The sequence below is a fragment of the Cetorhinus maximus genome, chromosome 4, assembly GCF_964194155.1.
Source record: "Cetorhinus maximus chromosome 4, sCetMax3.hap1.1, whole genome shotgun sequence".
NCBI classification, from domain to species: Eukaryota; Metazoa; Chordata; class Chondrichthyes; order Lamniformes; family Cetorhinidae; genus Cetorhinus; species Cetorhinus maximus.
In genome coordinates, this window is record NC_135882.1 from 84,625,607 (window position 1) to 84,653,590 (window position 27,984).

Consider the following 27,984-nt stretch of genomic DNA (forward strand, 5'->3'; position numbering starts at 1 on the left):
GTAACATTAACTCTGTCTCCATAGATGCTGCCAGACCTGAGTTTCCCCAGTATTTTTGTTCTAATTTTATATTGATAACATATGCCGTGTAGACTGCCGAACCAATTGGTAAGATCTGTCTTAGTTGTATCTGTCATTTAATGCGTAATTTATAGTTCATAATTGACCACAATTTGCTGGTTAATTCATGTTTAACTTTTGTTGATTCTGGATGCTAGAATGAAGGAGGTTTTCGAAGATAGTATTTAGTGTTTTGCCTTGTTTGACTCTTTATAGTAAACATTCTTCTGTTTTAAACCATGGAATCTTTTAGTAAATAACTGGGATTTCGGGTTGTTGGATAGATTGGAGAGGTTGGGATTGTTCTCCTTAGAAGGCTGAACAGAGACTTGATAGAGATGTTCAAAACCATGAGGGGGCTGGGCAGAGTAGCTAGGGAGAAGCTGTTTTCGCCCGTAAAAGGATCAAGAACGAGAGGGCACAGATTTAAAGTGATTTGCAAAGGAATTAAATGTGACGTGAGAAAAAACTTTTTCACACAATGAGTGGTTCGAGTCTGGAATGCACTGCCTGCAAGTGTGGTGGAGGCAGGTTCAATCGAGGCATTCAAGAGGACATTAGATGATTATTTGAATAGAAACAATGTGCAGGGGTACGGGAAAAAGGCAGGGCAATTGCAATAGATCATAATGCTCATTTGGAGAGCCGGTGCAGACATGATGGGCTGAATGGCCTCCTCCTGTGCTGTTAAGATTCTATGATTCGGTTTCTGTTTTTTAAGAAATAGTTACTGCTTTCTTCCATGATTGTAATAAGTACAATAAGCTTCTTCACAATAAGTAAGTTAGATCTTTATCAAAAATATTTTAAATGTAACCTGTTTGAAGAAACTATGAATTATATTAGGCACTTGGTTTTAAATAAAAATTTGTGAAATGTAGGTATGTGCAACAGAATTGAGATAACAACTGAGCAAAAAAAAAATTGAGTAGGTGTGGCACTGGGCATCATCCATACAGAATACAAAGAAGTAATGTATATATCGGAAAACTTACCTGAGCAGTCTAAAAATGATTCTGGTCGGAGAACAAGTTCAGGACTAAACCTCTGATGTATGTGAAATACTGATAATGAGAAATAACCGATTTTGATAAATGAGGAAATAGATATAAATAAATATTTTATTTTGTTCAGACATGTTGGACAGTCGAATGTTTAAGAACTTTCCTGTGGATCTAATGAAGGCATTGGCTGCAGAACCTTTAACTGGAAACTTCCATCGCTGGAGCCTCTCTGTGAAGGTATGGTATTTAGCACTTTTAGCCACAGAGATCTTACACAGAAAACTAAAGGGTTAATGTGCTACATTTCAGCAGGGTAGGATATAGCTGTGTATTATAAATCATTTGTATACGTGCACTTCCTGTCCACGGACATTACTTTGCCATAATTTATGTCAACATATTTGCATTTCCCATGTGAACAATTGCTTATGGCCATTTGTTGATACACCAAAATGCCCATCTGCCATTTTTTTCTCAGTAACTGAAATTTTAGAATTCCAAATTAAGATTCTTGGGAAAATAAATTTTAAAAAGAGTATCCAAATAGCATGATTAAATTCATCTGTGGATGTGTTTTTAATACCATAATAAAAGTTTTAAAAGCCTCAGATTCATCAAGCTTGGGGCTTGGACTCGATATGCCTACTGAGTGGTGACTCTGTTAGCTGAAGGTTGGTCCTGCAGTCTAAGCAGGTCTCGTGTGTATTGATTCCCACAATGCATCTGTAGCATTTAAACTAACCAAATCATATAAATTGACAAAGCATTCAAACAAAATCTATATTGTGTTTTTCAAAATATTTTAAAGGAAAGCTACAAGAAAGATTTCATAAGCTTGAATGGTAAAATGGTGAAGGCTTTTTTTAAATAAAGAAGAAGATGACATGATGCGGGATTACACAAGTGATTTGGGTTTAGTTATAATTACTGTAGCCTTGGTTTTTAAGCGGGGGAGGGACAGTGGGGGGTGTGGTATTGGGAGAGGGTGAAGTGGTGGTAGTGACACAGGATGAACATCAGGAAAGAGGAAGCTGGTGTGTGGGGCTGAGATTTTCAGGAGGCAGGAGACCATCACTGGGGACCTGAATGAACAGTCCTCGGAAGTCTGCTAAATGGGAGTTAGGAGGCAACCACAGTTGGGGAGGCAAGTGTGGGCAGAACAGACTCCTAGTCCAGAAGGAAACCATTAAAATATTGTTCATACCTGGATGAATTTCACAGCAACTTTGCCTGAATTTCTTGGCACTACACACAGCTCATTTGTCCTGGGGTAACCATCACCAGTCCCTGACTTCTTCAGGTTGAGGATGGAGTCTGGGAGGGTGTCTTCCATCACCCGTGCTGTTAATGCCATGGGAGAGAGGATAATGAGGAGGTTGCAGGAAAAGTTAGCAAAGAGATGTGGCTGCATCATAGGAGGTTGTAGCATATGGAATTTCAGGCATCCACATTCATAGCCAGAACAAAGGAATAGATGGAGACCATGGCAGGCCTAGTCAAAAGACACAGTGGGCTGACTTTTCACTCCCAAGTCGGGAGTGCAGAGTCAGGAAAATTCCTGACTCCACAACCTGACTCAGGAGAAATTGCCCTGAATATTTGGACTTTTGCTCTGGTTGGGGTGGTGGGGTGGGGTGGATGGTGGTGTGCCAGGAGCTACCTTCATTATGTGATTCAGGCTGGGTTAAAAGGCGAAGCTGCTAAGGAGTTCCTGCTGGGAGGAGGGAGGTATATGAAGGTGTTGCTGTTGCTTTGAGAAGACATCAATCAAGAGTCAGGTGAGTACTAACCATAATAATTATCCAACTGGTTGCCTGACACTAGAAGAGATGGTCCATCATGCGGTCACCTGATTGGGTCATCAGCCACCTCTTTAAGGGGTATCTACTTTCCCCCAGAAGCCAACCATGGACCTGTGTCGGTGTTTGAAAAGCTGAGAAAGTTGCAAATTACTCAGGATAAATGAGTTGTGGCAGCTTCCAGGATACCTTGCATAGACGTGCAGGAAAGCCTTAGTGTGGTCACACACCATCTGCACATTCAGGGAATGGAAGGCTTCTCAGTTCACAAAGGCGTCAGGTTGATGCATTAGTGCACCTATGGCAACATGGGTGCAGCCGATAGACCCTTGCACCTGAGGGACGCCTGATAATTCTGCCAGCGCTGTGGCCCTCTGCGCCTGCAATTCCATCTCCCTCAGGAAGTTTATATGCTCCCCATCTGAGAAAAGAGGGCATATGTAACTGCCTTGATGTAGCTGTGTGCGGCTGACTGTGAGCTGCTGCAGCTGTCGCCAACTGATCCCTGGAATGAGCCGGCAGTGTAAAAATTCAGAGTCACTGTGACCTTCAGTCCCACTGGCAGGGCATGTGGATCGGCAGACTATGGTTCGAGATCTTGTCGGACCATGGCACCTATGTCGGTGGTTAATTCCTGGGTTAACGTGAACTGCCTTCTACATTGATTCTGTCATATGACCACCGCAGTCAGTAGACCCTTACCTCAGTGTAATACCTGGTTGTCCTCCTCCGCCTCCTGCTGGCTGGTGTGCACTGCGTTGCCCCTAACTCCTGCCTAGTCCCCTCCCTCTGGCCTCACAAAGGTCACACTCTCATTCCCCTATGGTGGGAATGTGTGAAGGTGCCATCCCTATTTTGCAGCTTCTTTGCCACAATGTGCACTCTTCCTTTTTTCTGGCACACTTTCCTTCTTGCCACCTGGGTGCCCAAGTCATGGGGGGCAAAACCTTCCAAGGCCACAGGCCCACACTCCAACTTCCCTGGGTGTTAGCCACAAACCTGTGATTGAATAGAATTGGGCTTCACACATTTAAGGAGAAAGTCTAAATTTACTAGAGATCTCTGGAGAGGTCATGTACCCTTTTGGAGAGCTTTAAAAATGTTGACAATAGAGTTGGAAAGATAAACTTTCTTTTTCTAAAATAAATATGTAGTATATAAAAGGTCTCAGTAAAAACTATTTATCATGATGTGATATTGTAATTATCAGGCTTATTATATTACACAACTTGAGCCAATTCAGAGCAAATTTGGACTTTACATCAAAATAAAATACCTCTCTTTTTCATCTCATTCCTACAGATTCCTTTTGTTCCATAACTATTATTATGGGGTCCTTTGATCTTTATATTGTTTATTTTAAAGATGTGTACAGAAAATGTCGCTTTCTTTCCTTAATGCTTATGTGATATTTCTATTCATTTAGCATTCAATAAATATATACAGTAGATATTTGCAAATGTTTTGAAACAACTTTAATTGGCTGCATTTTTTGAACATGGAAGAGAAATAACCTTTCAACATCAATTATCTTCATAAAACAAAGTGGTGCCAGAAACCCAAACGTGATATGTGCTTGACTAGTACGTAGGCTCAGCCTAGGTCTCCCGAATAATGTGATAGGTGGATAATATTATCAGAGGAGTTGTAGCTGCTTTTTAAACTCTGATATAGCATTGGCCGGGATTTTTCACTGGTCGGGTGGGCTCAGCGGGGGCGGTTGCAGAGCTGCCCACAATCGGCTCCGCACCGCGATTTCATGCGGGTGGGCCAATTAAGGCCCGCCCGCCCAGCGTGCCGCCTCAGGGAGATTGAAGCGATTGTTAAATAAATAACTGAAAACATTAAAAATGTAATGAAATATGTGCCATCATGTGACTGTGTCACATGAGATGGGACATGTTTTTATTTTCAAAGAAACTTTTTATTTAAGTTGTAAAAGCTTTAGGAAACCCTATCCCGCTCCTGGCCTTTTCACCTGTCCGCCAAGTGTTAGGTTGGATGGGCAGCATAACATTCATGTTAATTGCCTGTTTAATGGCCTTAGTAGGTCTATCAATTATTGGCGGGCACGCAGCCGACTCCGGCATGTGCCCGCCGAATGAAACATCAGAAGACAGCACGATGATGTGGGACACACGCCCAACGTCATCGTGCATTATTTTTTGTTCCGGCGTGTCGAGCCCGCCCCCCTACACTGAATGTAAAATCCTGGCCATTGTGTTTACAGCTCACTGTGAAAAATGCTCCTCAGTTTGTTCTACTGTGAACTTATAAAGCAAATTTAAGATCAGCATTTTCTTTCTAACAAGGATTGTCATTTCTGACCAGGACAGTCATTGGTCTTTATGCAATTGAGTAATTCTATTTGTGACTTATTTTTATCTTAATGTTAACCTTTTGATGTTGATCAGTTATGAGCTAGAGTGAATACTTTTGTCGGTAAAAGTAGTTTTCACATAGCTGACCTGATTTTGAGGATGGAGGTGAAAACAAGTACTTCAAAACTTAATTCCTTTTGATCTAGAGAATCTTGTCGAATTAGCCATAATGTAGTGTAGATGAAGGACTACAGTGTCCACTTTTCTAATATTCAATGCCATTAGCAATGATTCTTGTCAAATCGTCAGTAATGCCTTAAGGCAAGTTATCCAACTCAGCGGAAATCTACAACTTAGTGTGAACACTTCCTCTTTCCTGATGTCTTTACGAAAGTACAATAAAAATTGCTAGAATCAGTAAGTATAATTGTAGATATGGCTGTCAGTTATTGTGAAAACACTGAATGCATTATCTAGATCCTTTCTGAAATTATAATGAGGGCCCTGCCCCTTTAAATTAAATAGATTAATTATCATCAAAGCTGTACCCTTCCTGCACACTGTCTCCTTGGTGGTAGGAAGGGTGGAGCAGTCTTGGGCATCAGTGAAAATATTGATGTAGCTTTTTGATTAATGTGTTTACGTGTAAATAATTTAATTTATTTGTGATGGAGGAGAGGAAAAAGGAAATAAAACTAGGTGCACATCCCTGCCTTCACCATTTGAATATTTGGCCCCTACCAGAGGTGCGTTTCAACCATGCAGGAGAGGCCTTTCACTTGTTGACATCTCTTCATTGCCCTATACCTGTGTTGCTCCTCTCCTTAATTATTTTTCAATGAACTAGATACCTTTATTTTCCTACACAAAGCTACATTTTCACAATCTGCTGTATAATATAGACAATTGCATATTGAATCACATTAGAATCTTTTTGTGATTTAATTCCAGAATTTTACAAGCAATGCAGAATTAAGAAACTTTTACAAAATCTTGACGACTAATGTGGACAGTCGGGGCATTGAATTTGTATCCACAATAGAAGGTACTTGCAAATAACAGTAGATATTCAGTAAAAGTGGGGCCCTCTTAGGATTGCATTAAATTAATTTAATATTCGCAAAGTGCTGTGTTGTGCTCTTATTATTTGTGAAATTTTCCTTAGTCATAATACTGTGGTTCCCCTGGCCTATGACGCTGCTAAATACTTAGTGCGCGTGTACAGAGAAACAAGTTGGCACTGAGGGAAATGAGCTTTCTCAAGCTGTGAACTATTTATATAGCTGCACATTCAGTTTCTGTAGTGCCTCATTTGGCCTAGAATGGCCCGAAATGTGATTGCAGTATGTTGTACTTTACCACCAGCAGTTTGCCACTTTTACAGGGTTGCTTAGTTCAGTGAGGTGCAGTCTTCCAATGTCTACCCTGTCAGAGCATGAGGGCAATAACAGAGGAGCTCCGTTTCCAAACTGAAATCAGTGGAGAATGAAAGTCGTTCATTAATTCGCTGCTGATGTGACATCCCCAGCAGAAAATTAGATTATCAAAACATGTTTTGAATTTCTTGGAGATGTATTTTGGTTCTTTGAGCATTATTTCTTAATTGTCCACCTCAATGATTGATTTTTTTTAAAAAGATCTTCGAAAAGCTAACTTTTTCTGCTATTTCTGGTTGACACTTGAAGTATTTATGCAGTAAAAATGGACTGCCCTGTACTCAACCAAACAATCTGCACCCTGTTCCTGAATTTTCATACAAGTCCCTTCTCTCAAACACCCCCCCCATGTCGGCCTGCATTAGGAGATATGGGTTGATGCCAGTGAGTGTACACAAATTAATAGTTATTCACTGTACAGAAAAGTGATACATCTCTAGGGAAGGTAGGACTATCCCAGAATACCCACATTTGGCTTTGCCATCCCACCTGATGCAGCACCAGTTCATAGGTTTAAATCCCAATACACAGATTTGTAATACACTGTCCCAGCGTGACATGCGCCAGGAAGCGCTATGCACTCCTTGTGTGGGCAGTTGGGGGTTCCCTCAGCCAGGAATGTGCTATTTTGCGTGTGCCAAAGTGTCGCCTCAGGGAGATCGGCTCCGATTTAAAACTTTGAATAAAGATTAGAAAAAAAATTCTCTACCATGTCCCCTCATGTGACAGTCACATGAGCTGGGACACGTCCATAACTTTTATTGTAAAATATTCTGTATTTTTTAAATCGCTCATGAAACCTCATCCCGCCCGTGGATGAGGTTTCATGTTTTTTCACAAGCCCGCCTGGGCTCCCGGCCTGCCCGCCAACCTTAAGGTTGGACGGACAGGTCCATTAATGGGTTCACTTGGTTTTTTAATGCATTTTTAATGGCCTTAATAGGCCGTTGACAGGTCAGCAGGCCCGCCGAACTGACAATCTAAATGATGCGGGGTGACACTGGGACGCATGCCCGACGTCACCCCATGTCATTTTACACGTCAGCGAGCGAGCCCTGCCCCCGCTCGCCAACCGAAAGATGCTGGTCCATGTGTCATTTTAAGAGTATACTTAGAATACAATCTGCAGTTAGAGGGCATGCATGTAATTGGAGCATTTATTCTGGGAAGTCTTACAATTAACTTCTAAGTAGGGTATTAGAAACTTGGGGAGCCTTTATTAGTAGATGTGTCCATTGATGAGTTAAAGGTAGAATTAAGGAAATAATGGATTGTTTGCTTTATTGCAGCACGCAATTACCCTATTTATGGAGTTCAATGGCACCCTGAGAAAAATGTTTTTGAATGGAGCAGAAAGGAGAAGATCCCACATTCCCCCAGAGCTGTGGAACTTTCATTGTTTTTGGCTGAGTTTTTTGTTAATGAAGGTATGGACAATGAAATAAAATAATTAACCTAATTTGTACAATGTAAAGAATTTAGTTTATATTGATTGTCATTAGCAACACGATTTACAGCAATTTTAGTCGATAGAATCTTTGTGGAAATTTTCAGAGTTGAAACTTCACATGAGGATGCTTGTGCCTGTTGGTAATTTTAATGCCTTACTGCAGTTGACAAGTTGTTAAATCTATGTTGTATCCATCTGCTCTCAGCAAATGGCAAAATTAATATTGTGCTAATTGCAAAGACTAGAGAATGTAGGACTAAATTGACACGTGAAAACCTGTTAATACTTTGCACTCCTTCTTACTCCCCGCCACCAATCAATCCTATTTAAACCAAGGTACAAACATAACATTTGTTAGAAACAGAAAATAGAACAGTTGTTGCCTGTTCGGTTTCTTCTTTAATCTAATTAACACACCTCCATACTCGAACTCTCAATCTTTTTTGTCTATTAGCTCACTGAAAGTTACTGCTGTCCTGTGTCTTCCAGGGGCCTGGCATCTATGAGCAGTGGACTTGTAGACCCAGTTTTCCTGGCTTTAGGCTTCCTGGTAGTTGAATTCTTCACCACATTGTTGTGACATGGCAGATGATGTGTGCCAGGTGGACCAAATCCACAAGAGAAACTTGATATCATAATGGTTTTGCAATTTATATTAGTTACGAGAAAATATGTGCCCTGAATTCATAAGTAATGAGCTTTAGAGATTTTTTTAAAAATTACATTTAAATATTTATTAACAAAATAAAAGATTTCAAGCACATACATATGACAACAAATCCTAAAATTCCTAACTGACCTGACTCCTAGTTACACATCCCCTTTAAAGCAACAGTCCAAAATAGATTTTAGATTAAGAACAGAACCAGCAAGTTAACACAATACCCACTTGACAGTGGAATTCCAAATGGCTTTCCCCCAACTTCAGTCTCGTTACATAGCAGACTTATGCAAAAATGGCTGGAGGTTTGTTCAAGGCTGTTTCACACATTCCTGTTAGATCTTAAATGGCCTTCTCTCACATAGCCTTTCATTCTCCTTTATTTATGTTTCCCTCTTTTAATATGTAAAGCCTATTGTTCCATATGTTTTTGAAACTGTATCTTCCTCATAATATAAAAACTTTCATGTTGCCAATATTGTCAGGAACCTTTGGGAAAAAATAAACACATTCCTTAGCCTTGCTTATCTAGCTCGTTGTAAACAAAGGTCCCTTTGAAATCCAGCAACTCCTTCATTTATCTAAAAATACAAATTCCCTTCACACCTTACATGCTAAGGCAGCATCCATGTTTAATCATTAGCATGTCAAGCACATTCCTACACCTAGCTTCTTTTGATGATTTCAAGCTTGCAGTCTACTTGACTCCAAATGTAATTAAATCACACAGACAGACCCAACTATAATCACACCCATAAACCTACTTCACATTAAACCAGAAAAATATTATGAAAATTATTACACTTCCGTCACAACATAAATGAAACAATTTCCTGTATTAACTGTCCCATTTCCTGTGTTTTGTTTTCTTGTTCTTGTCATAATCACAGATCTCAAATGTCAGTAATGAAATTCTAAAAACCTGAAGACTATTACTTTCTTATTTTTCAGCTCGGAAGAATTGGCATCAATTTTCTGATGAAACTGAAGAAGAAAATGCTTTGATTTATAACTATACACCCATTTACAGTGCAAATATTTCTGGCTTCGAGCAAATTTATATAATTGATGGCAACTACTTCAGTTAGAGTTGGGCTTTGGCAGACCAAAAGGGTAATTTTGTGTCTTTGTGTCCTCGGTAGAGAGCACTTGTTTGAAATCTTGCTGCATGATTTTCCGAAAATTTAGAAGTCTGAAATTACACATTAAATCTGATCACTTGACTTGATCTCAGAGTCTACTTCCTGTATCTAAGCAGTTCTGGTAACTGGGGCCATAGCAGCAAACAATTAGTTATCCTGTAGCCGGTGGCAAGGTCAAGATAAACTTACTAGATTTTCTAAGACCCATTTGTTACTGAGCCTTCCTAGCTGCCTCTGATCTACTCGTGTCAGTAAATGTACTGCTGGGGATTCAGCAGTATGTTTTGGTAACAACACATCATGATGCCAGTGTGCATCAACCAGAATGTAACAGACTTGCAATTATATAGAACTTTGATGACCCCAGGACTTCATAAAGAACTTTACAGCCAATGTGATACTTTTGAAGTGTAGTTGCTGTTATAATGTACCAAATATCAGTGTATGAGTATGTAGGAATATCACTGCTGATTTGCACTTGCATGAAATAGGCTCCACATTGAATGCAGTTTATATATGGGGGCTGAAATTCCTGCAGCTCATAGTTTCTGTGAGTCACCACAAATATAAAACCAAATTCTACATTTTGTACTCACATGAAGTTTTCAATGACATTATCTAAATAAAGACTTATCACCTATCCCAAAAATGCCATCCTTATGCAAATGAGGTTCATATCCATCAGAACTGAATGATTACACCTATTTGTAAATAACAAGGCTATCTACACTTTAAGGCTTTTGCCTCTTATTCTCAGTGAAAATAAGTTTTCTTTTGGGGAAGCGCATGGCAGAAAATCATGAAAATGCTGACCATGTTTTTTGTCCATTTGAAGAGACGAGTAGAAAATCATTAGTAATACCCACCTGATGTTTGTGATATGTGTCCCTAGTGCACAAGCTCCTTAAAATGAAAATTTATCTTCCGTCTTTTATTGGTTGTGGGAAGATTCTTTGAAATTTGGTAACAAATAGCATATAAAACTTCAGATTTACTTCAATACATTAAAAACTTTAAATTATGAACCCAGAGCTACATTATTTTCCTCAATATTCACAAGTGTGCTGTTGCCATACAAAAAACCATTTCAATCTTTGCAAACTTTAAATGGGCCAGCCACTTAGAAAATGGCAAAAGACAGCAATCCATTGCTGTATTTTCACAGAAAATCTTGGGATACTTGAATTAACTGAGCTGTATCTGTAAATCAGATTTTCTGCAATTAAAGGAGATGAAATGAGTCTTTAGCGGTAATGTGAGAAAGGAAACTGTGTAGCATGTAAAATGGGTTACCAATTCATTTCTCGTCTGTGTTACGCTGCTTACCCAAGACCAGTAACATACCCAACATTTTTAAATTTGGAAATAGAGTATTGTTTAGGGCTAAGGTAAAAGCAAAATACTGTGGATGCTGGAAATCTGAAGCAAAAACAGAAAATGCTGGAAAAACTCAGCAGGTCTAACAGCATCTGTGGAGAGAAAAACAGAGTTAACATTTCAAGTCCATGTGACTCTTCTTCAGAGCTAAAGAGAAGTAAAGATGTGATGAAATTTATGCTGTTTAAGGGGGGGTGGAGCAGGTGAAGCTGGATAGAAGGCCAGTGATAGGTGAGGGCAAAGGAGAGATTGACAAGGATGCTATGAGCAAAAGGACAAAGGGGTGTTAATGGTAGTAGTAAGAGCTAAAGGTAAGTGGCATTAAGGTAAGAAAACAGAATGTGATAATAGCAGGACAAGGGTAAGCACACTGGAAAGAACAATATGAACAAGTAACAGATGGCCCTTGTGGGGGTGGGGTGGGGGGAGAGGATGGTGGTGGGGAAAAAAATCAAAAATAGGATAAAAGGTGGGGATAAAACAATGAATAAAAATGAAAATAAATAAAAATAAGTGGATAAAAAATAAAAATGATTATTGAAAAAAGAGGGTAAAAAAGGGGCGAGGATAGAGGAGAGAGTTCATGGTCTGAAGTTGTTGAACTCAATGTTAAGTCCGGAAGGCTGTAAAGTGCCTAATCAGAAGATGAGGTGCTGTTCCTCCAGGTTGCGTTGAGCTTCACTGGAACATTGCAGCAGGCCAAGGACGGACATGTGGGCATGAGAACAGGATGGGGTATTGAAATGGCAAGTGACAGGAAGGTCTGGGTCATGCTTACGGACAGACCAAAGGTGTTCCGCAAAGCGGTCACCCAGTCTGTGTTTGGTCTGCCCAATGTAGAGGAGACCACATTGGGAGCAGCAAATGGAGTAGACCAAATAGAAGGAGGTGCAAGTGAAGCGCTGCATCACTTAAAAGGAGTGTTTGGACCCTTGGACGGTGAGGAGGGAGGAGGTAAAGAGGCAGGTGTTACAACCTTTTTTTACCCCCTTTTATTCAATATTTTTATCCGCTTATTTTTATTTATTTTTATTCATTTATACATTGTTTTATCCCCACCTTTTATCCTATTTTCAATCTTTTTTCCCCACCACCGTCCCCTCCCCTCATCCACCCCCACAAGGGCAAGCTGTTACTTGTTAATGTTGTTCTTCTCAGAGTGCTTACCCTTGTCCTGCTATTATCACATTCTCCTTTCTTACCTTAATGCCACTTTCAGCACCTCCTTTAGCCCTTACCACTATCATTAATACCCTCTTTGTCCTTTTGTTCATGACATCTTTGTCAATATCTCCATTGACCCCACCTATCGCTGGCCTTCTATCCAGCTTCACCTGCTCCACCCCCCTTAAACAGTATAAATTTCATCACATTTTACTTCTCTTTAGCTCTGAAGAAGTCATATGGACTCAAAACATTAACTCTGTTTTTCTCTCCACAGATGCTGTTAAACCTGCTGAGTTTTTCCAGCACTTTCTCCTTTTGTTATTGTTTAGGGCTGTTGTGACACAGCATTGGCCAAGACGAGTAAATTGCAAGGCAAGTTATTATAATTTAACCTTTTGAAATACTGTTATGTAGCAACATATAATTATACATTTAAGTGTTTCATTATTTTTGAGGAAACAATTGTCTATGTAGGAAGTAGACTTCCATTTATTGTTGCAAAATGCATTTCACATCAGTGATCTGATCCACTAAATATCAAAAGAACGGATTTCTGTGCACTGCCCAATTCTACAAATCACTGCTATTTATCAACAGTTCAGGTTGTACCAAGACTTTGGAATTTGAGACTGAGATCTGTGATAAAACTCAATAAAATTGACAAATTCGACCTTTGTGCTTGTTTTCTTGGTTGATCCATTGACACACTGAGTAGTGTGTGTGTGTTTTTTGTATTCAAGTGCAGAATACAGCTATAATAAAAGCTAAATACTGCAGATGATGGAAATCTAAAATAAAAACAGAAAATGTTGGAAAACCTCAGCAGGTCCAGCAGCATCTGTGGAAAGAGAAACAGAGTTAACGTTTTGAGTTTGTATGACTCTTCTTCAGAGGTGAAGAGAAATAGAAATGTGATGGATTTTATACTATTTAAGAGGGGGTGGAGCAAAATAGAAAGTCAGAGATAGGTGGGAGCCCAGGAGAGATTGACAAAATTATCATGGATGGAAGACAAAGAGAGCATTAATAGTAGTGTTAAAGACTAAAGAAGGTACTGATAGTGGCATAGAGGGAAGATTGCAGAATGTGTTAATAGCAGAACAAGGGTGAGTGCTCTGTGAAAGCACAAGGGACAGATGGCCAGTGGAGGTAAGGTTGGGGAAAAAAATGGGTCAAGATGGAGGAAAGAGTTCATGGCCTGAGGTTGTTGCACTCAATTTTAAGTTCAGAAGGCTGCAAAGTGCCTAATCGGGAGATGAGGTGCTGTTTCTCCAGTTTGCATTGGACTTCACTAGAACATTGTAGCAGGCCAAGGACAGACATGTGGGCATGAGAGCAAGAAGGTGAGTTGAAATGGCAAGCGACATGGAGGTCTGGGTCATGCTTGTGGACTAAGTGAAGGTGTTTCTCAAAGCAGTCACCCAGTCTGCATTTAGTCTCCCCAGTGTAAGAGACCAAATTGGGAGCAATGACTACAGTAGACCGAATTGATGGAGATGCAAGTAAAGCACTGCTTCACCTGAAAGGAGTGTTTGGGGCCTTGGTCGGGGAGGAGGGAGGTGGTAAAGGGGTACGTGTTGCACCTTCTGCAATTGCATAGGAAGGGGATGAGGAGCTGGGGGTGATGGAGCAGTGGATCAGAGTGTCATGGAGTGAGCAGCCCCCGACAGAATGCTGACAGGGTGAGGAGAAGATGTGTTTGGTGGTGGCATCATGCTGGAGTTGGCAGAAATGGTGGAGAATGATCCTTTGAATGCGGAGGCTGGTGGGGTGAAAAATGAGGACAAGGGGGACCCTATCATGGTTCTGGGAGAGAGATGTGAGAGCAGAGGTACGGGAGATAGGTTGGACGTGGTTGAGGCCCTGTCAATCATAATGTCAGAAACACTATTTTGGAAAGTGGCATCATCGGAACAGATACAACGGAAGTGGAAGAACTGGGAGAATGGGATAGAGTCCTTACAGTGAACAGGGTGTGAGGACTGTAGTCAAGGTAGCTGTGGGAGTCATGTAATGAATATTAGTAGAGAGTCTATCATCAGAAATGGAGAGAAGTCAAGAAAGGGAAGGGAAGTGTCGAAGATGGACCATGTGAATGTGAGAGTGGGGTGGAAATTGGAAGCAAAAATCGATAAATTTTTCCAGGTCAAGAGAAGAGCATGAAGTGGCACCAATGCAATCATCGATGTACCGGAAAAAGAGTTATGAGACGGTGTCTGAGTAGGACTGGAACAAGGAATGTTCCACATTTCCCACAAAAAGGCAGGCATAAGTGGGGCCCATGCAGGTGCTCATAGCCACACCTTTTATTTGGAGCAAGTGAGAGAAGTTAAAGGAGAAATTGTTTAGTGAGAGAACAAGTTCAGCCAGGCGGAGGAGATTGGTGGTAGATGGGGATTGTTCAGGTCTCTGTTCAAGGAAGAAGTGGAGGGTCCTCAAAATGTCCTGGTGGGAGGCGGAGGCGTTGAGTGACTGGACGTCCATTGAGAAGAGGAGGCAGTTGGGGCCAGGAAACTGGAAATTGTTGATATGGCATAGGGCATCAGAGGAATCTCAAATGTATGTGTGAAGAGATTGGACAAGGGGAGAGAGAATGGAGTCAAGACAGGAAGAAATGTGTTCCGTGGGGCAGGAACAGGCTGACATGATGGGTCTACCGGGACAGTCCTGTTTGTGGATTTTGGGAAGGAAGTAGAAGTGGGCTGTGCTGGGTTGAGAGACGATGAGGTTGGGAGCTGTGGAGGGAAGAGCTCCAGGGGATATGAGGTCAGTAACAGTCCTGGAAACAATGGCTTGATGTTCGGTGGTGGGGTCATGGTCCAAAGGGAGGTAGGAGGAAGTGTCTGCGAGTTGGCGCTCAGCCTCTGCAAGGTAGAGGTCAGTGCGCCCAACAACAACAGCACCATCCTTGTAAGCAGGTTGATAACAAAGTCAGGGTTGGACCTGAGAGAACGGAGTGCGGCAAGTTCAGAGGGTGACAGGTGGAATGGATGAGTGGAGCAGAGAAATTAAGATGGTCGATGTCATGCTGACATTTCTCAATGAAAAGATCAAGAGCAAGTAAGAGGCCAGAGGGAGGGGTCCAGGTAGAGGGAGGTGGGTGAAAGGACATGTGGAATGGGGGGAGGACCACTGCCCAAAAAAGTGAGCACAGGAGTGAAAGTGGCAGAAGAAGAGTTCAGCATCGTGCTGAGCCCAAAATTCATTGAGATGAGGGCATTAGGGGATGAAACTGAGTCCTTTGCTGAGTGGTGAACGTTCAGTATCAGAGAGGGGAAGGTCAGAGGGTATCGTGAAAACAAGGCAAGTGCTGGGATTAGAAGAAGGGACGGGGTCAGAGGGATAGAAAGGGCGGAGGGTCTCTAATGGATGTTGGTACCAATGAGTTGTTAGAGCTTGTGTTCCTTAATACCTGAAAGGAAGAGAAAAAGTTTCTTGTTAAGGCATTGGTTGAGATGAAGAACGAAATGGAACTGGGGACAAGGGCAGCTTTGAAATAGGGTGAGTCGGTGCTGCTGGAGAGAGAGATTGCGTGTGTATGTATGGTAATGCATGGCACTGAGTATGGATCTCAGGATTCGGTGAGAACAGCTGTCAAAGGAACGTTATCTGTCCCGGAGAAACCTGCAATCCTGGGTGGATTCAAAACGTGAAGGATGGAACTTCAGTTGGAATTCAAGTGAGCTAAGCTGGAAACAGAGACAGAGGCTGAGGAAGGAAATATGGCTGTGAAAGCGAATTTTGGCAAACACCTTGTCAAACACGGAATATAGCTAAGTAGCTCAATCAGTGATGAAGTTAATCTGTCAAATCCACTTTACACCATCTGGAATTGAGGTTTCCCAAATTTGCACACCTGTCACCAAAGAGATTACCAAAAATGTGTGCTAGATTTCGGTCTAATCCTTTGATTTATGCAATACTCCCATGTATTTTTTAAATCCAGTTTCAGATATTTCTGCCATGAACCCTGTTAAATTAAGTCTGCTAACAAATACAATTTAACAAATTAAAAACAGATATATCTTGTTGCTGAATCTTTATTGTTAATAAATGTACTTCACATATAACTCAAGTTTAGTCTCGTTTTCTGTTAAGTAAATGCTTCTAATGTTTGCAACAGATAGAAGGCAGAGTTTTGCCGTTGGCGAGCAGGGGGCAGGGCCCGTTCGCTAATGCATAAAATGATGCAGGATGACGTCGGGCAGAACCCCCGACATCATCCCGCCCCACTTAAATTTTCAGGAAGGCGGGGGCGCAGCAAAATCAGCTGATCATTTAAACAATTAAAGGGCCTGCCCGTCCAACCTTGAGGTTGGCAGGCAGGCCAGGAGCCTCGGCAGCAAATAGAGAAAACATGAAACTTCATCCACCGGCGGGATGAGGTTTCATGCAGGGTTTTAAAAATTTTAATAAAGTTATTCTGTTAATTATGAACATGTCCCATCTCATGACATTGTCACATGAGTGGGGCATGTTAGGGAATTTTTTTGTTCTATTTTTAATATTTTTCAACGTGGAAGCAATCTCCCTGAGGCAGCACCGAGCCTCAGGGAGATGTGCATTCTTTTGTGCGCATGCGTGAAAGAGCGCACTCTCGCTTTTAGGGAATCCCCACCCCCCCCCCCCCCCCACCCGCACAGGAAGCACATAGCGCTTCCCGCCAGACATCACGCTTGGCGGACCTTAATTGGCCCGCCCACGTAAAATGGTGGTGCGGCCTGCTTCGCTGGCGGGGATCGGCCAACAGGCAGAAAATTCTGCCCAGTGTGTTTGGACTAAATCATTTAAATTGTACAATTGAATTGAATGTGCAGTAGGTTATGCTTACCATATGGCTGTCAAACACTTGTCTGATTGGAAACTGCCCAGGTTGCAGCAGATAAGTAGTATCCAATCACAAAGCTAAAAATCAGTAACTAGGCAATCGAATAAGACTAATGGTACATTTTAAAAATGTATTCATGAGATGTGGGTGTTGCTGCCTAGGCCAGTATTTATTGCTCATCCCTAATTACCCTTGAGAAGATGGTAGTGAGCTGCCTCCTTGAACCACTGCAGTCCATTGGGTGTAGACGCACCCTCAGTACTGTTAGGGAGGGAGTTCCAGGATTTTGACCTAGCGACTGTGAAGGAATGGATACATATTTCCAAGTCACGATGGTGAGTGGTTTGGAGGGGAACTTCCAGGTGATGGTGTTCCCATGTATCTCCTGCCCTTGTCCTTCTAGATGGTTGTTGTCATGAGTTTGGAACATGCTGTCCAAGAATCCTTGGTGAGTTTGGCAGTGCACCTTGTAGATGGTACTCACTGCTACCACTGTGCATCAGTGGTGGAGAGAGTGAATATTTGTGAATGGGGTGCCAATCAAGTTGCTTTGCCCTGTGTGGTGTCAAAGTTCTTGATTGTTGTTGGAGCTGTACTCATCCAGGCAAGTGGGGAGTATTCCATCATACTCCTGGCTTGCGCCTTGGAGATAGTGGACAGGCTTTGAGGAGTCAGGAGGTGAGTTTCTCACCACTGGATTCCTAGCCTCTGACCTGCTCTTGTAGCCACAGCATTTAAATAGTTAGTCCAGTTCAGTTTCTGGTCAATGGTAACCCCCAGGATGTTGATAATGTTGATAGATAGTTGGGATATGAGCAGACTATCAACAGTTGCTGTAATATAAGTTGTGCCTGAAACTAGTTCAGATTGAAGTCAGACAGACATGTCTGATGAAGTGGAAGGTTCAATTGCAGGTAAAGGGCAAAAAATCCCTTGTTGGAGAAAACTTCGCTCAGACGCAGGCCCAGATGGGTTAAGGTCCTTCCCCAAGTTCTGAAAATTTGGGTCAAGAATGATTGTATTCTCAAAGGAATAGGAAACCAGTGGTTAAATTGGATTTGTAAATAAATGAAAAACAAGAAATGTATACAAGTTGTATGGAATTTGAACATTGTGTAAAATTTCATCAAGGAGGAAAGAGGGTAATAGCACCTTTTGTGGCCATTTGTGTGAATGTATGTATATAAGTCAAAACCAGATTAAACCAGTTCAGTTGGATACTAGAACTCCATGTGTATGCTCCAGTTTTTTTGTCCTACAAAGATAGCACAGTATTAAGTTTAAAATTACCTGCTTGGCCTCCTCTGGCCCATGATCCACGTCCCAGCAGATCTGACATGATGGGGAAACTGTCGTTGCTCCTTGTTCAGCTCTGCAACTAAACTTGCAGAACAGGTCTTGATTACAGAATCAGACCCAATGTGCGTGATTAAAGAGGATCCAGCTGCCTGTGCTTCTTACTTGCTCAAAAGAGCAGGTGAACATAGGGAGATAGCAGGAAGGCATAAAAATCAGAGGGGTAAGTGACTGGCTTCATTTTAATTGCCCAAGATTCCAGCAAGCAGGTGGGAGCTAAAATCATGGCCAGTAAATATAATATAAAAATGAACATAGAAGTTGCTGGTTGTTCTAAAAACAAAACTGTTTCAATAATGTTCATTAGGGATGGAAACTTTTGATCCTTGTTCAATCCCATTAAGTGGTTAATCACCATTGAATGATCTCACAGCAACCAAAGATGGACAATGAATATTGCCACACATTTCCCAGTTCTTCTTTAAAAGGATATTGATACAGATCGAGGTTTGAAAGGGATACTTTCATTAAGGGGTCAGATTCTGTTAAGTTATACTAATTTACAAGGATAGCAAAAGCAGAACTGTGCTCACCCATAGGACAAATGCTTGAGGCAATAGTGAGATGTGCTGACTTGGTTATGGTGTGCAAATATGGTGTGTGATTTTTTTTTTATTATTTGAATAGGCCCTTAATGGAAGAAGAATGTGCGCAGGAGCTTTGTCATCAGTATCATTAGCTTCTGAATGGGAATTTTAGCCACATGCAGCTCCTAAAGCAAATCTTGTTGGCCCCATGAAGGCAGAAAAGGTTTTATCGTGGCTTCCATTATGCTAGCAGTAAGCAGCTACAAAAAGGATTGCCAGAGCTGCATAGTGTTGGCGGTTGGAAGGAAAATGACTGGAAGCATGAATCTGGAGAAAACATTGCAGCAACTTGCTAAAGTTTTTCCAACAACATCTCCCAAACCTGCAACCTCTGCCACCTAGAAGGACAGGGACAGCAAGTGTGTGGGACACAAAAACCTACCTACCCTTCCAAGTCACAGACCATCCTGATTTAGAAATATATTGCTGTTCATTCATAATTGGTGGGTCAAAATCCTAGAACTCCCTACCTAATAGCACTGTTGGAGTACCTACATTGCACAGACTGCAGCAGTTCAAGAAGTAGGCTCACTACTATCTTCTTGAGGGCATTTAGGGATGGAGAGCATCCACACCCATGAATGACTTAAAAAGAAGGTAAATAATTGGAATATTTATTTCAATTTAAAATGATGTACATAAAGCATGATAAAGAGGGGTAGAGAAATTTGGGGTTAAGGGGTAAGAGATAAAAAAAAAATGTTTAAAAAAAAACACCAATAATATTTAACTTGAGGAAATGAGACTCCATACTTGTAAAATTAAATTTTCAGGACCAGCAAGGGTGTTTGGCAATAATTGGCATTTATAAGGCCACATTTCCTCTTGTGGGTGAGTTCAGAACAAGGGGTCACTGTTTTTAAAATAGGGGTTGCCCTTTTAGGACAGAGGTGAGGAGAATTTATTTTCCCTCAGAGGGTGGTACGACTTTGGAGTTCTCTGACTCAGAAGGTAGTAGAGGCGGGGATCATTGAATATTTTTAAGGTGGTGGTAGATAGATTCTTGTTAGGCAAAGGAATCAAATGTTATCAGGGGTAGATAGGAATGTGGAATTCGAAACACAAACAGAACAGCCATGATCTTATTAAATGGCGGAGCAGGCTTGAGGGGCTGAATGGCCTACTTCTGCTCCTATTTCGTATGTTCGTATGTTCATTTACTAAGTATGCTTTGAATGTTCTTTGCAGGTCTTCCTCTTTGAAGCAGAAGCCATCCTTCTTTGAAAGTCCATGTTAAAGCTGCTTTGATGGAGGTTGCAGAGAAAATGAATAAAGGTTAAAACTCAGCTGAATTATTTGTGTCCGTCATGGAAGGGATTTACCAACTCTATATCCTTGACACTTGGTGTTCTCATGGCAACTCAGGATGGGCCTTGGCAGTGTTGTCCACATCCCAAGGCCAATTATTTTTTAAAGTTGTCTAAGCTTCAAGTCGCAGGCATTCGTCTACAGTGCAGGCCATGTATTAGTAACCTACTGAGCTTGCTTTCAGAGGGGGGAGAGTTAATCCATAGGCTTTTTTGAGGTTATAATGAGTTTCTTGCAAAAGTTGTCAGAAAACAGTACACTTCCAATATCACTGCAGTGAAATTTGCCCTAGACTTTTACCCTAGACAGAGCATAGCAATTTATTGGCCGTCCCAAAATAAAGAGGTCAAGCCATACATCACATTTCCCAAAGATGTTGTGATTGAGTCTATGTGGCCTCTTCTTTAACCTACTAAGGAAAAATTACAAAACGATGACCATTTCTGTCCACTGAAAGATAAATGCAATGATATTGTTGACTATTGAATAAACCTACACTTTTGTAACAATCATCAATAAAGTAAAATTTTTAAAAATAGGCTGTCTCATGTTGAAACTATGGGCCCCTGCTGGCATGTGAAGGCAGGGGGCTTGTCAAATGCAACATGTGGCCTATTGAGGCCCAATTAATGGCCATTTAATGGCCTCATTCCACTTCCGCCAGTATTTTACTCACGGGTAGGAGGAGGCCTACGCCAGGTGGGCAGTCCAGCAGTTGTCACTGTTTGGGTTGGTGTCAGGAACGAGAGAGGTGGGAACCTCCTTTGTGGGGGGTCCCTGTACCCATCGGAGGCAATCCCATTCCAGGACATACCCACCTTCCCCCACCATGGCCTCTCAAATCCAGCTCCCCCAACGCCGCTCACCGGAGTCTGCCAGCCAGGCCTTGTCGATAGCATGCACTTATCTTGAAATCTGGCTCCATAACCTCCTCTTGTTTGGGGACTGCCCGTCATCCCAGCAGTGGCCAACACTCAAACCTGGCCACAGAGCTGCCAGCCAATAAGATGGGACTTTCTCCCCAGGAGGGGGGTGGAAATCTTGACCTTAGGCAATTAATGCTGCTTCCAGCATAAAATCCCAGAAGGGAAAGCCAGTAAAATTTGAGAAATGACTTGACTGGTCCGAACTAGTATGGAACTCCAGTTCAGACTAGTAAATGTCATTTCGAAGTTTTACTGTTCTTTTCCTTCTGGGATGGCCACGGGGCAGCTGGATTTTTGGTGGGTGGGCTCACTATGGATCTTTTAGTTGGGGATAATACGGTGCTCCGTAAAATTCTGCCCTTTATAATAGTACATATACAAAGGATTATCGTTATGTCTGGTCACACTGCAATGTCATGTTAATGGGTCTGATCTTTTGTTCTTTGGTTACACGTATTCTTATTAATGTGGCAATGCACAGATTTAAAGAATGTTTTGCTTTTCAGAAGAGTCAGCAGTCTTTGCACTCTTTACTGGGATTCATTATCTGAGGAAAGGCAGTGGAAACAAACTTTTCAGTCAATGCTTAACAGGCCTTGGAATGCCTATTCATAGATGTTCTTTCCGCCTCCATATATTTGTTGAAGAAATAATTCACATTTATTAAGCAGCTCTTACAATATTGTACCCATTGTTTTTGACTTATTGATCAGAGAAATTTAAATTGTTGCTTTCTTAATTGAATAATTTTTATAGCATCTTTCAGGCTCAAGATGTACCAATGTACTTCACAGCTAATTGCATGCTTTTGAAGTGTATTTACTGCAGTGTCCATATGTGCGTGTTAACTATAAGATAAAAACATTATGTAGATCAAACCAGTTGCAGTGACTAAACTGGCTTTAAGTCTATTTGTATAGACTAAATTAGAAATCATGATGTTGAAAAGAGGGAATGCTTACAGTTAGCATGTAATCCAATGTACAATTTAATCATTTTAAACAACACAAAATATTTATCATCCATACTAGTTTTTAACATGATACCCAGGGTAATGGACTTTCTAGATAAGTAAATACTGTTTACATAGTATTTCTATCAATAACACCCTCAATACACAAGAATGTGCATATATGTATACAAGATTTTTTTTTAAAAAGTTACACAAAATGTGGTTTATTCAAGAGATTTACACACGAGGTCCAGTATCCAAAGGCTACCTTCAGTGCACATGTATCTGCTGCATTAGTAACACTACACATTTTGTAATCAGTAGAAACTTAGCAGTTTCAAAGGACTTTTGAAACAATAGCAATTCCTGCCCATAACGGACCACTACTTTTTACTGCCTTTTCTAAAATCCATTGTTATATATGGCTAGAGGAGCAGGTTTGTAATATAGTTACACTGTTTGATTTAGAACAATGCATAGCAAAGTGAAAGATGACAGTGCCAGACTTTAGGCATCCAGCCCTGCCAGCAGAGGCTCAGTGGAGTGAAACTTTAGGTTGTCTCTGTGCAGTAGTGCAGACCTGGGGTCATCATGTGTATTGGGGTGGACGGTGCCTGTACTGACAGAGGACCAATGAATCTGAGCAGCTTCATGCTGCTCGAAGGGTGGAAGTGAGGCCTGAGATGGCCTTCAAAACTTCCTTCTTTGGATCACAATGAGCTAAGCTTCACTTGATTGATCATCTCCGGGTTTGATCACCTTTGCTTGGAAATGATTTGGATCCTTTCAGGAGGCCTCAACGTTACACATGCTAGCCGTCAGCTGGTAAGAATTCCTTATGAAGACATGCAGGGCTGACTTTCCAGGGCAATCTATGAATTGTCCAATCTCCATGTATGGAGGTTGCAAAAAATCTGTTCACCCCCATCTCCCATCACCAGAAAATGGCTGGAGCTAAAAATGGGGTGAAATCTTGGCAAAGCTGGACAAATTCTGACCACAGGCATGGCTCCCAAGCTCTCTACTCTTGGTCTTGATCAGAAACTTGAGGCGTCTGGATTTGCCTTCCCATTTTGTTAATGATGTGCTTACTGGTAAGAAAGGAAGTAAAACTTCTCTGGAGAAAATGTTTCCAGAAACCATGTTTTGCTTAAATTGTTAGTTATCTTCCTTGTCTTTACAAATGTGGACAAAGACCAATAGCAGGAAACTTTGTTCATTTGAACTCCATTGCCTCAAAATTAGAATGCACCATATTTTAGAAATTTTTGTATATAACAAAAGATTTTTTCAAAAAATTTAAATCTGCTTCAATGGTTTCATGAACTTTGTGTTTTAAATATTCATTATAAACTTCCTTCTTTTCCTTTTCCCTCAGTATCCACAAAGCATCAAGTTAGACATTACTGTTAATATTAATGGGGATTTATTTGACACCCTGTTACATTAGCAGACAGAAAACCTCTTACTGCTACATTAATTGGTCATCTGCTAATTTCATCAAAAGTAATTTCTAGCCTATAATATCCATGCTATTCCCAGGGTATTAATGCCATTTTCAAACTGATTTTTTGGCCTAGAAATTCAATTGCATCAGGTCTGTTATACAAGCGTAAGATGATACCTAAGGATCCAGTATGGAATTACTATCTACAATCTATATAAATGACTTGGATGAAGGGATCAAATGAATGGTTGCTAAATTTGCTGATGGACACAAAGATAGGAGAGTAAGTTGTGAGGAGGACATAAGGAGCCTGCAAAGGGACATAAATAGGTTAAGTGAGTGGGCAAATATTTGGCAGGTGGAGCATAATGTGGTAAAATGTGAACTTGTTCACTTTGGCAGGAAGAAAAGAAAAACAGCATGTTATTTAAATGGAGAGAGATTGCAGAACTCTGAGGTAGAGAGGGATCTGGGTGTCCTGGTAACTGAATCAGAGAAAGTTATACGCAGGGACAGCAAGTGACTAGGAAGGCAAATGGAACATTGGCGTTTTTTGCAAGGGGAATGGAAAATAAAAATAAAAAGGTTTTGCTACAGTTGCACAAAGTGTTGGTAAGACCACATCTGGAGTACTGTGTACAGTTTTGGTCTCCTTACTTAAGAAATTATATAATTGCATTGGAAGCAGTCCAGGGAAGGTTCACTCGACTGATTCCTGAGCTGAAGGAGTTATCTTATGAGGAACGTTTGGACAGGTTGGGCCTGTATCTATTGAAGTTTAGAAGAATGAGAGGTTATTTTATTGAAACATGTAAAATCTTGAGGGGACTTGACAGGGTGAATGCTGAGACGACGTTTCCCCTTACAAGTGAGACTAGAACGAATTTAAAAATAAGTGGTTTCCCATTTAAGACAGAGATGAGGAGAGATTTTTTTCTCAGCGTGTCATTAGTCTGTGGAATTGTCTTCCCCAGAAAGCAGTGGAGGCAAGCTCATTGGATAGTTTTAAGGCTGCGTTAGATAGATTTTTAATCGACAAATGAGTCATGGGTTCAGGGGTGCAGACAGGAAAGCTGAGTTGAGACCACAATGAGATCAGCCGTGATCTTATCAAATGGCAGAGCAGCATTGAGGGATCAAATGGCCTCCACCTAACTTGTATGTCTATATATTTTTATGTATGGAATGGTGTGCTGAAGTGCCTTACTCATCAGTGATAAACTCCCCTAGCAAATCATGACTCAAGGACATTGCAAGAGCACTATTTAATGGTTTTATCGATTCCATAGACATTAATTGCTGGTTTAATTGACCTCTTGTGTTGCTAGTTAACTACTGAACTTTCTCTTTGCTATTTTCTCCATTCTACAAGGATTCTGAATTCTGGGAACAACTTCTGTGCTAATGGTACAAGATTGTTTTTATTTTGTCTATTCTGCAGTTTCTTCCAGCAACTGGTGGTCTGGTCAGTCTGCCTTTGGTGCTGGAGGATGAACAGGAACAGCCAAGAAGACAGACGAGAACAGGAATGGTTGCGAGAAGAGGAAGGAGAAGAGTGTAGGACTGTATAGGAGTCCAGCCACACTGTGGATCTTCGGTGAGTAGCAATGCCTCAGTTGCCATTGCTTCACCAAGGAGGATGAATGAGCTACATTACCTGCTGCAGCCACAGCTTAGGCCTCAAAGCAGGGCATGAACAGCAATGCCTATGGCAGTCAAGATCACAGTAGTCCTTAAGTTTTGCTCCAGGGATCATTCCAGGCCGCAGCAGGTGATGTAGCATGTGCAATCCATTGTTTGAATATGGGTTATTGGATTCTATGCCAGGAGTAATGCAATACATTCCCCAGATATGCAGCAAAGCAGGACAAGGAGCATTAAGTTTTGCCTGAATTGCAGCCTTCCTTAGGGTTCAAGAGGCCATAACCTGCACCCACATTGTCTTGCCACCCGGACACCTTTCTCAATAGAAAGATATATCATTCCCTGAATATGCAGCTTGTTTGTTATCACAGGCAGCACATTGTACAAGTCGCTACCCAGTTTCCTGGCAGCAGGCATGATTCTTTCATCCTGCACAAGTCCTCTGTGCTGTCTTCATTCCTAGGCTGCCAGGTCACAGACTAGTTACCTGGCTACAAGGCATATCTGAAGTGACTCATAACTCCTGTCAGAAATTTTGACACAAGTGCAGTCTGCAGACACAGGCTGATCTCGTAAGCCATAATGCCACCAGAAATTGAGTAGACCAACGGCATTCTCAAGCAAAGCTTCCACATGCCTCGGTACATTTCCTGATTTTTGGTTATGAACAACATGCTGCATAACATCACTAAAATGAATGAAATGAAAGAGCACCATTGACCACCAGTACCATTTGCTGCCAGAGCTCTTAGAGAACAACTGATTCAAGAGGCCTTCAAGAACTACCCCTCCCTTCTTTAATACACCAACAGTGCCTGCATCCAGATATTCATAATCAATATCTGAGTGCTTTTAAAGTGGAGGCCAAAAGGCTTGCTTTCCCATGCCCTAAACAGCCACACAGTTAATAAGCAGTGAGAGTAGTGCTGGTTGGAAGGCTCTGATTGCTGCACCAGTGTGAACAGATGTATGCAGCCCCATCCCCTGAATGCCTCTTTTGGGGCACAATTGAACCTCTAGGCCCTAGAGTCTAGGAGGAGGATTTTTCCCTCATGATGCGGGCTCGGTGGAGGTGGGCGGGGGCAGTCGGGAAGCCGACCACTGCCCACAATCAGGGCCAGACCGCGGTTTCACGCTGGTGGGCCAATTAAGTGTGAAACACGAGCGGCAGCTCTCGGCGCTGCCTGTGTTGGGGGAGGAGGGGGGCGAGTGTGAACTTCACGCATGCGCGTGGGTGCGCACTGAAAAAGCTCCCTGAGGCACAGAGCTGCCTCAGGGAGATGAACATTTTTCAAGATAAAAAATAAAGATTTCTAAAATGTTATAAAACATGTCTCCTCATGTGACATGTTATTAATTAATTTTAAAATTTTAATTTTATTTTTATTTGCTGTTGGAAGCCTCATTCTGCCCATGGATGAAGTTTCCTAAGAAATGCAAAAGCCGCTTGGCCTTTCCGCCCACCTGCCAACCATAAGGTTGGACAGGCAGTGAAAAATTTCTTTCAATTACCTTTTTAATGGCCTCAATAGGCCTTTTAATTGTCGGCAGGTCTGCTGACTCCGGCATGCGCCTGCCAACCGAAATATCACGCATCATTTTACACTCGGTCAGGTCGGGCACGCGTCCGCCCGACAAGCTAAAAATTCTCCCCTAGAAGTACACTACCTCTGGATGGTTTGCACGATGTGCTCCATGTGAAGGCTATAAATACATTTTTCTGTGGGCTCAGACTACAAGGGTACTTAAAGCTGCCAGGTGCCTTCTAAGAATGTGGAATGAAGTAGACTGAATCTATTAATTTGGGTATTACAATCATGCCACATGCTCTACTCAACAGAAGACCATGACCAAGTTTTCAACTACTTCAGTGAGCAGAACACGGCGATAATGAGAATAAAAGGTTTCTTTAATCACCTAGTCTATAATCCATAGAATGGCCTAAAATGTGTTTCACATAAAATGTTTTTAACATTCACAAGACTACAAAATACTGGGGTGCTAACGTTATCTTACAAATGTGTTAAGAATTAATACTTCATAAATCCATAAAAAAGTATTTTTGTACAAGTTGAAAACTGACTCATTTAAATATTCTACAGAGAAACAGTTACTACTGTCAGAGGGACTGATTTACTCTCAGCACGAGTCCAGTAATGTTTTTCTGTTTCACAGTGGATTTTACTTGAAACAAATCACTTGACTGTACTGAATTCACTGCTTGCTACAGTGTACATACTTTAACTAGATGCTCCATACAAGATACCATTATAGTACAGCAAAGGACAAGATACAGTCAATAATCAGAACCAAGTATTTCATAATCAACTTGGATATGCCTAAAAATTAGTCCTTGACTTGAGTTTTGATCAGAAATGAATTATTATGTGGGTGTACTTGCCCACACCTGATATCACCTAAAATGTTTTCTCTTTTCTCAGAACTGTAGTTTGAAATACATCTTCGTCGGTGGCCTATCCATCCATGATCATTTGTTGTCAGTCATTTACTTCGACCTG

At 41.4% G+C, this 27,984-nt stretch overlaps 2 protein-coding genes across 3 annotated transcripts in view; one reads left to right on the forward strand and one right to left on the reverse strand.

The window, feature by feature from the left end:
• The window catches only part of LOC144679732 (gamma-glutamyl hydrolase-like), a 68,835-nt gene extending 55,748 nt beyond the window's left edge, over positions 1 to 13,087 (forward strand). The window contains exons 6-9 of the mRNA XM_078540430.1: positions 1,195 to 1,301; positions 6,136 to 6,229; positions 7,910 to 8,047; positions 9,683 to 13,087. Of these exons, the coding sequence (XP_078396556.1) occupies positions 1,195 to 1,301; positions 6,136 to 6,229; positions 7,910 to 8,047; positions 9,683 to 9,819 (476 nt within the window). The 3' untranslated portion in view covers positions 9,820 to 13,087. The remainder of the gene's footprint in view (positions 1 to 1,194; positions 1,302 to 6,135; positions 6,230 to 7,909; positions 8,048 to 9,682) is intronic.
• Positions 13,088 to 22,397: 9,310 nt separating this feature from the next.
• The window catches only part of LOC144679733 (sodium/potassium-transporting ATPase subunit beta-1-interacting protein 3-like), a 648,792-nt gene continuing 643,205 nt past the window's right edge, over positions 22,398 to 27,984 (reverse strand). For both annotated transcript variants that reach the window (XR_013576410.1, XM_078540431.1), the window contains exon 7: positions 22,398 to 27,981. Coding sequence is in view for 1 of the 2 variants with exons in the window: in XM_078540431.1 (XP_078396557.1) it covers positions 27,972 to 27,981 (10 nt within the window). In the remaining variant the exon portion in view is untranslated. The remainder of the gene's footprint in view (positions 27,982 to 27,984) is intronic.